Here is a 10,888-nt window from a genome sequence, read left to right on the forward strand (position 1 = left end):
GTTTGAGGATACTTCAGACCTTCAAGTAATTTGTTCCAGAAGTGAGGGGCATAGTGACTGAATGCTGTAAAACAAATCAAGCCATGTATTTTTGGTCCAAGTGTTTTGTAGCCAAGCAGTTGTATTTTATAATCTATCCTTTGACTCACAGGAAGCAAGTGTACTAATTTCATAATTGGTGTATTGAGGTCCAGTTAACACTAGAAGTCCCAGATAATTCTTGTACTCCTACTAGTCCCAAACAATGGCCGATATCGCCTCTCCCCAGGAAAAACCCAGAGGTGGCAAAAATGACCCAAGTGCTTTTGAATTGGCAAGTCGTTGTCGGGGAGACAACAGCAGTTCATAAGCAAATACAACCACTAGACATACAATAACTTCAGACACAATGACCACAATCTATACTCCATGCCCCTGATTCAGTCCTTCGAAACTATAGACATAATTCCTGCTTTCCAATCAAATTGCAGTTCTAAAACGTTTTTTTTTTTTCTTCTTCAAAACACATTTGGGCCATTCTTTCTGTCGTTATGTGTGGAGTATAGGAGAAGTGAATAAAATAATGTATAAAAAGTGTCAAACCTCATAAATAAATGCAATTAAATAAATGTAGCTTGACTTGAACTGACACAAACTGACACAAACTATCACACGAGTCACGGAGCAGAGGCCAAATCAGCCATTGCTAGGGACTATTAGGAGTGTTTGTCTTGGGAAAGGCCAAGTCGGCCTCTACTGGGTTTTCTAGTGTTAATAAAAGGAGGAAAGTCCTCTTCTTTCACCTCATTCACCAAAATTGGGTTAAGATATTTCAATGAAAAAAATAATCCCTGTTTGTTGGTAACAGTTGGTAACTTTTCAGTTTTGGTCGATTTTAGCGACGCCGGTGGACAAAAGCGGTAGTGTTTTGCCTCAAGGAATACTGCGTTGCCCATGAGGACCAGCGCATGAGCGTAGTGTCGTAAAATCTGCATCTACCGGTCGCCTGCAGATGGATTAAACAACATTTCTTTCCAGCGGCTGTGTGACGGATGAATATTAATGAGCTAATGAGTCCAGTAGTGGCTAAACAATAGCATATGACAGTTACCAACAATGTGGCTTCGTGTGGCTAACCCCCACCCTAGGGGTTTCCCTAGGTATTCTTGATTGTCTTTTTATCCTTTTTTTCCTTCTCAGACAAAACTTTGTGTCTCTTTTATTGTGCTGCCATTTTTGCAGGTTTCGCGCGAAAGTGTTCGCATCGACTTTTGCCTTTATAATGAATGGGGAAAAGGGGAAGTGACATATACCGTAAAGCAATCAGCACATTTGTAGTTTTTTTTGTGTGTGTGTGTGTGTGTGTGTGGCAGGGTTCCTGCCACCCTCCTCAAAGTTAGCGCTGGTGAAAGTGATACAGACACCCTCAAGATATAGAAGATGTGTCATTCGACTAGTTGTCAGTCGACTTACTGTATCATCACAAATGTTATGAAAATATTATATAAAGGTTGAAAAGTTACCTGGTGTGGCTTTAAGATATAGACAGAATTTGAATCTAAAATACTTTATTTTTTCTTATATGAACCACTCATAATCAACAACAAAATTACTATGAAAAAAGAATACAATTTATAAATCATTTTTCTTCATATTTCATTTATTTTCACATTCATTTATTTTCACATTAAAAAAAAACATACATGAACACAACAGCACTTGTAAAATATAGAAAATATAAACACGCATTTGCATAAAATTCTGAACGTACTACAAAGATCCAGCAGCAAAGGTCCAATGTGTGTAATAATACAGACTTGCATAAATAGTAGTGTTAAATAATGCTAAATATTAGTGCAGTAATTTTGTGGTCTTTTGTGCCAACATAAATACTTCCCTTTCATGCTTCAACACTGTGCATGTAGTCAACAGTGACTCGTTCGCTGATAGTTTTAATGCCCAAAGTTCATAAGCCTCCACCATACAATACACCTGGTTACAGCTTTAAGTCTTATGTGGATTTGCAGTTAGTGCTAATGACTTTCCCACCACTTCCAAAATAGCTCATCAAACAACTGTTAGGCAATGACGCAATGGCACGCTACCTGACTTCTCCTCACCCTTGTTTTTAACAACGCCTGTGAGTCAGAGGATTGAGAGCTTTAATTGTGTGTGCATGTTTCTTCTTGCAAATAAAGATGTTTTAGCACTTTGTTTTTTTCTTACCTTATTTATTTAAAGAAGATAAACCGTAAGAAGAGCCACGTGAGGTCTACCTATTGGCTTTAATCCCATGTGGTGTGCATAATCCAAACAGGCACACCTTAAATGAGCACCTCTATGCACAGTAACTAACACATATATCTTGTCTGTCTAATGCAGTTTAATTGTAGTAAGTTGGTTGAAGTGTGTATTTCAAATGCAATCACAGTTGAGATACTTGCTAGAATAACTGTTTTCATCCTCTACCAGGAAGACATTACCTGAAAAAGCAGTGGTACAACAAAGTTAAGTTCAATAACAAATAGCTGTGTGTGTGCAGTCTGTCAGCTTTGCTTGTGATATTGCAATCACTGCTGTAGCAGCAATGAACTCTCACACCAGGTGTCCTGCTGCTCTGACTGTTAGCCTGGCTGCAGAAGGACTTGTAGGAGCAGGACTTCATCACTCCACCTGAAAAAAAGATAAATTCTGTGCCATTCATTCATATCTTCTTTGATTATGGAAAATATGTTTCTGTTTTGAATGGTTGAGAACTGCGTCAATAGGTAAACACTTTTTTTCTGAAAACAAAATCAGCTTATTCTTTATCTTGTGTGTTAACTTATAAAAAATATAGCAAAAATGGGAAAAACAAAACACACCAAAAACGACACCACCACCAAAATTTCCCACAAACAGTATGACAACTGACACAGGACTTGGCAAACCTCAGCGTTGACCACAGTCCATCAATGTTTTCGTAAACGATGACGATAACAAATATTTCGCTGACGAAAACATTTCTTTCATGACGATGACGAGACGATAACGACCTAAAAACGTGTCTTGGGAGACTAAAACATATTGAGACAAAAGCCAGTTTTCGTCTGACGAATCTAGAACAAGACGAAAATGCGCCATAGTTTACGTCACATGTTCACAATGTGTAAAATTTTTATTTATAGTTAGACTGCATTGTAGGAGTGTCTGGTTGTGTCACTTATGCAACGTGCTGCCCCCCTTCCAATCTCACCAGTGTCCTCGCCAAGCTTGCTTGTTTTGAAACACGGTAAGATTAGTTTTTTTTTTTTTTTTTTGGCAAGAGAGAATATGCAATGTTGCTTTAGCCTTTAAAAATTCTGTGCTGAGTGATCATCACACAATAAATGTAACTCATAGCGTTAGCATATCATTCACGTTCGCGTTGGCATTGGGCTAATGATAACAGTGAGCATCCTCTTAAACTCTGGGACAACTTTTTTTCTCCCTCCAATACATTCGTGGTGTCCAAGTGGGTATAATTACCGTATTTTCCACACTATAAGGCACACCTAAAAGCCTTCAATTTTCTCAAAACATGATAGTGCACCTTATAATCCGATGCACCTTATATATGGATCAATATTAGTTAATCATGGCATGACATTTCTTTTAACAGAGCGAATGGATGCATAATGCAACCTCAAAACCTACTACTACTGCGCCTTATAAGGCAGTGCGATAATTTTAAAAATTTGCCATTTATTGAAGGTGTGCCTTATATTCTGATGCGTCTTATAGTGTGGAATATACGGTAATTGAAAATAATGTATTATTTTCCTGCTGAGTTTGTATTATCATCAGCAAATTGGCTTGGGGTGGGCAAATCGGTCCTCAAGGACCGCAGTGGGTCCTGGTCTTTGCTACAACTGATCCACCACAGGCAGTTTAACCACTGAGGAGGCCGGGGCAACAAGAAGCACCCGACTGCAATCAAATGATTGTGCTTGTAAAACACCAGATTGGTGATAGGTTGCAACGACAACCTGCACCCACTGCGGCCCTTTGTGGAACAGTTTACCCACTCCTGTTATAGATGCTACAACATGTTCTCATTTGTCAATGTTAATTCGAAACTGTTGGAAACCTGTGTTTATCTATTCATTTTTTAACTAAAACTTGAATTTTACAGACGAAAACATTTTGAGTAAACGTCGACTAGAACCAGACGAAGACAAACACATTTTGAAATGACTAAAATATGACTTAGGCTACGTTCATACTACAGGTCTTAATGCACGAATCCGATTTTTTTGTCATATCCGTTTTTTTGGCGTGCCCGTTCAGACTGCTTTTATCCATTGAGACCGTTCAAGTATTACGCATGCGCACTAATTCGCAGTCCGACACGCGCTAAGCAAGAAGACCCGCATGCGCAGAAGCATCAAAACAAATTACACACGTCAACCGTCATTCCAGGGATATCATGTTTTGCTTTTCAAAAGGAGGACACAAATAACAGACATAAAAAATCCCCGTTTAGGCTTATATTCAAAGTTTATATGGATCGATAGCATGCACGCACTGTCCGTGCACGTCACACACATATGGGCAGTTTGCCCCGACTCTCTCTCGGCCGTGTAAGCAATGTTGAAATCTTGCTCACTTGTAACAGAGAAAACTGAGCATTCTCAGGCTTATCCTCAACCCATTTTTATTTTTTATGACTGTTGTGAAGCCCAGCCCTTCCCCGAAAGCCGTGTTCACTGCAAGCTAGGCGCTAATAACGCACAGGTGCATCGCTACGGTAACGACTCTCTCGCTATTTGATGACGTAATTGCTGCATGAAATCCGATTTGCGGGACTGGACAGTACAGACCGCCGCGACAGTCAGGAAAAATGTGGCCCAGATCGGATTTAGACCACATACGAAAGTGACCCAGATCGGATTTGAAATGGTCCCGTTCTATGCGACTTGTCATGTTCAGACCGTCAAGTTAATGCCTCACTCGAGTCGGAAAAACACGAAAAAATCGGATTCGTGCATTAAGACCTGTAGTATGAACGTAGCCTAAGACTAATAAGTATTATCGTCCAAAAGAAAATAAATAGGGCTGCCAAAAACAACACTGGTCAACTACACACCTTGCAATGTAAATTATTGAACATATATATATATATATATATATATATATATATATATATAAAGGCTGGGACTTTAACACATTTATTTCGATTAATTAATTATAAAGCTTTTAACGCGTTAAAAATTTTAATGCAATTAATTGTTTCAGTTCCATTTGTCCGCATGCGGAACCTTCCTACTCATGTGTTTCTGGTACGCCGGTAAATCTGACGCACACAAACAAACGCTAACAGCAGCAGTGATGGGAGGCGACATTTTATTTAGACAGTTAGGGGCTAGTTTTCCCCTATAAAACGCATCCTGATGGGACAATGGACAAGAGCATTGTTTTGTGCAAGCTGCCGACGCGGCCGCGCGCCTTCCTCGTCCCCCTCTTCCTGCCCGCCCTTTAACCAGGGTGCGGCGGCGGCGAGGGTCCCGGCGCGGTCGGCTTGGCGGTCACGGTTGCACCCGGCGGGCTGCCTCGGCCGGTGCTTGTGCAAGCTGCTATTCGATGACGAAAAGCAGACCAAAGAAGACCGATTGAAGTCTGTCGAGTATGTTGGTTTGACACGGGACCACTGGACTTTCTTGAGCAATTCTAACTATCTCGGAGTGACCGCACATACAATACAAGTCGTCAACAATAAATGGCATTTGGCGTCTTTCGTCCTGACTGTGCAAAAAGCCAACGACAGACGCTAAACAGTAAACTGTGCAGACCATTTTTTTTCGGTAGCTGAGTCCTGGGAGATTGAACGAAAAGTCACAACAATTGGTACGGATTGTTGAATAACTTAATGTTGAAGTGTTGCACTTTGTTAATTTCTTGCAGTTTAATTATCAGTGTTTACATTTCACTATGTGAAAGAAAATATTTGGCAATATTTTATGCCTCATAGTTTTATCTTGTAACTACTGAAAAGTAGTTATGTATACAGTTAAAAAACAGTAACTATCTAAAGAAAAATGTTTTCCAAGAACATAAATAATCCGGGTCCCTGAAACACTTTAAACCTGAATAGCTGTATGAGCACTTTGACCAATTGTATGCTGATGACATTACATATTAACAGTAATAAATTTGTTGTTAAGCTCAAAAAGGCTTTTTTTTATTGAGAACACGATTTGTTTTGTCAATATATGGTTTTCAATTAGAATGCGATTAATTTCGATTAATTAATTACAGACCCTGTAATTAACTCGATTAAAAATTTTAATCGAGTCCCACCACTAATATATATATATATATGTGTGTGTGTGTGTGTGTGTGTGTGTGTGTGTGTGTGTGTATATATGTATATATATATATGTATATGTATGTATATATATATATATATATATATATATATATATATATATATATATATATATATATATATATATATATATATATATATGTATATGTATATACAGTGGGAAGATCAAGTATTTGATACACAGTCAATGGGAAAACCCATTGGCAGTGTATCAAATACTTGTTCTCCCCACTGTATATGTATATATGTATATATGGCAGAAAACACTCAAGTGACTTGAAGTTCCACTCTGAGACCCCTAATTTGGCCAAATTTCAAAATTGTCCTATATGCATTGTGATAAATCATTGGAAAGCTTAAAATCTCAATTTTCTGAGGAAAGAAAAATTATGAACAGGAGGGCATTTAAAAAAAAAATTTTTTAAACAGCGAAACCCTAACTGTAGGTGAGAGCATGAGAGAGCATAATTAAAGACCTCACTATTTTAGCTAGATATTATCGCATACTTACCTTGTTTCAATCCAAAAACTCCATGTAGCATGTACTGTATCACCGAGTGTCAAGACACAGCTGTGACTGGCCACAGATAGATTTGGGGGGGATTTTATGGGTGAAATATGGTAATATAACAAGGGTCGCGATACAGAAATCGCAGACATCGAGTGGTCGAGATTTTCTTTTTCATATATTTACCCTTTTAAACGTTTTTTTTTTTTCCTTCAAATTTTCTTTGTTTAAATCAATTATTTATTATCCAAAATATCGGGGGAAATGCGACAGTAACATAAAAAATACAGTTAAGCGATAGTTATGAGGTAGATATCTGTTACTAAATTACAGACACCATTTCTTTCATTGTGACGTAATTTGTTTAAAAGTTTAAAATATGCGAGTGAATATATTTTTTAAAGTCTTTTTTTTAAACTAAATATCAGACACCAATTAATGATTATAAGCTAAAAATGACAGACATTTTGAAGAAAAAATAATTACTTAGCTTCTTTTTATGGCTGGGTTAAAACAAAAGTGGTTGCGCGACATCTGTAAACGGGGGTCTTTAGGGTAAAACGGACAAATTAAAAATAGTTTAGGGGCTTAATGCGCCATGAAACTGCTATGGCAGGATATAGACATGTTGTTCTATCAAACACAACAGTTCTTTTGGCTTAAAATACAGCAGTTTATTTAAAAGAGGAGAGCAGAAACTGCTTTTTCAGCCTTGTCTGTGTTTTCCGCAATACATGTCTTCATATTTACTTTTGAAAGCTGGAGTATGAGGTATTTAACACACAAAAATAAATAAATAAATAAAGTGTTGGACTCACTGTTATGGCCCACGACGACAGCACAAGCATCAGAATAGCTGGGACATGTTCTAGAACCCTGACGGTTGCAGTCTTCATTGTTGGAGCCCATACATGTGTAACATTGGAGGGCCGCACCTGAAGAAAACATGACACAACAGAGCAAAAAACAGGAAGTAGTTTAAAAATCAAAAATTCCACAATTAGATTTGAGTACAAACATGTTTCAATGCAGATTCCAATCATAAACACCACCAATTTGGTTAAGGCCGACTCAGAATACAGGTACAGTGTATAAATACAGTATTATTTGTCAGCATACAGTATTATTTGATACACTGCCAAATATCAGTATCAAATACTTGTTCTCCCCACTGTGTCTACAAGTAAAAGACTTTGGAAAAGATGTGGCGCATGAGGAAGGGACAGGAGATTTTGATGAAGATTTGAACAAAGGTGCTAAACTGCTGTTCATCATTTTACACAAACCAGGGTTTAGCTTTTGTCAAGATTAGTTGATCGTGTACATTGGGCCAAAGAAAAGGGAACATTTTGATTAGTTTCCAGCGACATACTGTACTAACTAATAACAGAAGACTGCCTAAATTCAGTGTGTTCGAAGGTTTTTTTTCCTAAATACAGTTCCAGGTGTTATTTGAATGTTTACATCATATGTACCATATGTAACTGTGTGAAGATGAGTCCCAACTAGAGTAGTGTAGGTGTTATACTTGGCATACACATGCCCCATGCTGACTCAAATCAATCCCCACAGCATAAGTGCTCTACACACGCGCTAAAAGCATTAGCCCACAGGCCTATTATAGGATTACATGCTGAGATTGCATGGTAGTTGGTAGACAAGTACTAAACGGAGGCAAAAATAGCAAACCTGACAATGCTTCAATTATATAGTCAGTAGTGCATTTCTAATAACCACTTACGTGTCTTATCTAAAATTGGAACATGGCTTGGACTCATTTCAATGTCAGAATATAGAGTACCTTTTTTTAAAAGAAAGTATACATTGACTACTGACTAGGTAAAATAACACTTGAAATGTTGAAATTAGAAATAATAATACAAGACAGATCAAAATTAACTTACCATTTGACATGAGCAAAACCACGCAGAGCAAGATCAGGAAACTGGACTGTGAGAATCTCATGGTGCTCTTGTCCTGATCTCAAAATGAAAAGCAGGTTGTTGTTCCCAAAGATTTCCCCTGCAAGCCCTCCTAAAACCTAATCTGATCTGTCGGGCAAGCTATTATTATTTAGTTCAGACAAGATTAGCAGAACTTCAATATGTCCACTCTGTTGGAACTTTCCTAGTTACTAGCTCCCCAAATGGACAGAAAGTACAGTTGTGGAGTTCCATCCTGGAGTTTGCACATCTTTCCTCTAGCCACGCCCATTCTTGTGAGCGCTCACCGCTCTACTCCGTAATGTTTAAATTGCAAAACAACACCATGTCTAAGTGCCATTCATGATATCATACAACTATATGAAAAGTGTGAATTTCTTAAGACCTCTCATAATAAAAAATATATATATATACGTATTTCAAAACAAAAAATGACTTACACACTAGCAAGGGTGCATGTGACAATGGGTATTAATGTCATGTACTGCAAATTGAGATACTCACATTTGATAGGCTAAAATAATACTTGCATTGATAAAATGCTGGCCCCCATGTCAGGTGGCCACTTTCTAGGAATATTGGCTTATATTTAAGTTTTTCTCCACAATTAAATATCAGGAAAATTAAATTCTGTGTTTTAAAATACAGTGGTACCTCTACTCACATCCTTACATACAGAATTTTCAAGTTACAACACGCCTCAGTGGGAAAATATTGCCTTGTTACAAAAGAAATTTCAGGATAAGAGAGGCAAAAATACAAAATGGTCTGCTACTCACAGCTCCCAGAGTTTACTGAAGGTAACATACTTATAGCTCCTCTGCCTAGCAACTTCCTGGCGTCCAATTGGCTACTGTATGTGTATCCTAGCGTCATCTTCATTCGCCCATCTGGCCATGAGGTGATCCAACAGCTTTATGCGTTTTAACTTTTATTCTTTATTGTTTTTGACATCATGTACAACTCATATTTTGTTTTTTTGTGCAACAATCTAATTGTTTAATCTTTTTCATGCATATTTATGCTTTAAAAAAAGATTTACAGTGTATCACAAAAGTGAGTGCACCCCTCGCATTTCTGCAGATATTTAAGTATCTTTTCATGGGACAACACTGACAAAATGACACTTTGACACAATGAAAAGTAGTCTGTGTGTAGCTTATATAATAAATTTATTTTGCCCTCAAAATAACTCAAAATACAGTGCCTTGCAAAAGTATTCGCCCCCCCTTGAACCTCGCAACCTTTCGCCACATTTCAGGCTTCAAACATAAAGATATAAAATTGTAATTTTTTTGTCAAGAATCAACAACAAGTGGGACACAATCGTGAAGTGGAACAAAATTTATTGGATAATTTAAACTTTTTGAACAAATAAAAAACTGAAAAGTGGGGCGTGCAATATTATTCGGCCCCCTTGCGTTAATACTTTGTAGCGCCACTTTTTGCTCCAATTACAGCTGCAAGTCGCTTGGGGTATGTTTCTATCAGTTTTGCACATCGAGAGACTGACATTCTTGCCCAAACAGCTCGAGCTCAGTGAGGTGGGATGGAGAGTGTTTGTGAACAGCAGTCTTCAGCTCTTTCCACAGATTCTCGATTGGATTCAGGTCTGGACTTTGACTTGGCCATTCTAACACCTGGATACGTTTATTTTTTAACCATTCCATTGTAGATTTGGCTTTATGTTTTGGATCATTGTCCTGTTGGAAGATAAATCTCTGTCCCAGTCTCAGGTCTTGTGCAGATACCAACAGGTTTTCTTCCAGAATGTTCCTGTATTTGGCTGCATCCATCTTCCCGTCAATTTTAACCATCTTCCCTGTCCCTGCTGAAGAAAAGCAGGCCCAAACCATGATGCTGCCACCACCATGTTTGACAGTGGGGATGGTGTGTTCAGGGTGATGAGCTGTGTTGCTTTTACGCCAAACATATCGTTTTGCATTGTGGCCAAAAAGTTCAATTTTGGTTTCATCTGACCAGAGCACCTTCTTCCACATGTTTGGTGTGTCTCCCAGGTGGCTTGTGGCAAACTTTAAACAAGACTTTTTATGGATATCTTTGAGAAATGGCTTTCTTCTTGCCACTCTTCCATAAAGGCCAGTTTTGTGC

The 10,888-nt window shown here is 38.1% G+C and overlaps 1 protein-coding gene across 1 annotated transcript; it reads right to left on the reverse strand.

Annotated features, from left to right (window-relative positions):
- Positions 1–1,585: 1,585 nt before the first annotated feature.
- ly6pge (lymphocyte antigen 6 family member pge) lies at positions 1,586–9,379 on the reverse strand. The gene is made up of 4 exons (XM_057848705.1): positions 9,281–9,379; positions 8,738–8,810; positions 7,652–7,768; positions 1,586–2,652 (listed from the first exon to the last, which is right to left on the reverse strand). The coding sequence occupies exons 2-4, from the start codon at positions 8,796–8,798 to the stop codon at positions 2,459–2,461; spliced, it is 372 nt and encodes a 123-aa protein (XP_057704688.1). The 5' UTR covers positions 8,799–8,810; positions 9,281–9,379; the 3' UTR covers positions 1,586–2,458.
- Positions 9,380–10,888: the final 1,509 nt, after the last annotated feature.

The sequence above is a fragment of the Corythoichthys intestinalis genome, chromosome 10, assembly GCF_030265065.1.
Source record: "Corythoichthys intestinalis isolate RoL2023-P3 chromosome 10, ASM3026506v1, whole genome shotgun sequence".
NCBI classification, from domain to species: domain Eukaryota; kingdom Metazoa; phylum Chordata; class Actinopteri; order Syngnathiformes; family Syngnathidae; genus Corythoichthys; species Corythoichthys intestinalis.

Excerpts from the sequence above, each read along its gene's own strand:
- ly6pge (XM_057848705.1), bottom strand. The coding sequence starts at position 8,798 with ATGAGATTCTCACAGTCCAGTTTCCTGATCTTGCTCTGCGTGGTTTTG. Across the intron at positions 7,769-8,737 it reads GGTTTTGCTCATGTCAAATG|GTGCGGCCCTCCAATGTTAC; the intron begins GTAAGTTAATTT and ends TGTTTTCTTCAG. Across the intron at positions 2,653-7,651 it reads TGTCGTCGTGGGCCATAACA|GTGGAGTGATGAAGTCCTGC; the intron begins GTGAGTCCAACA and ends TCTTTTTTTCAG.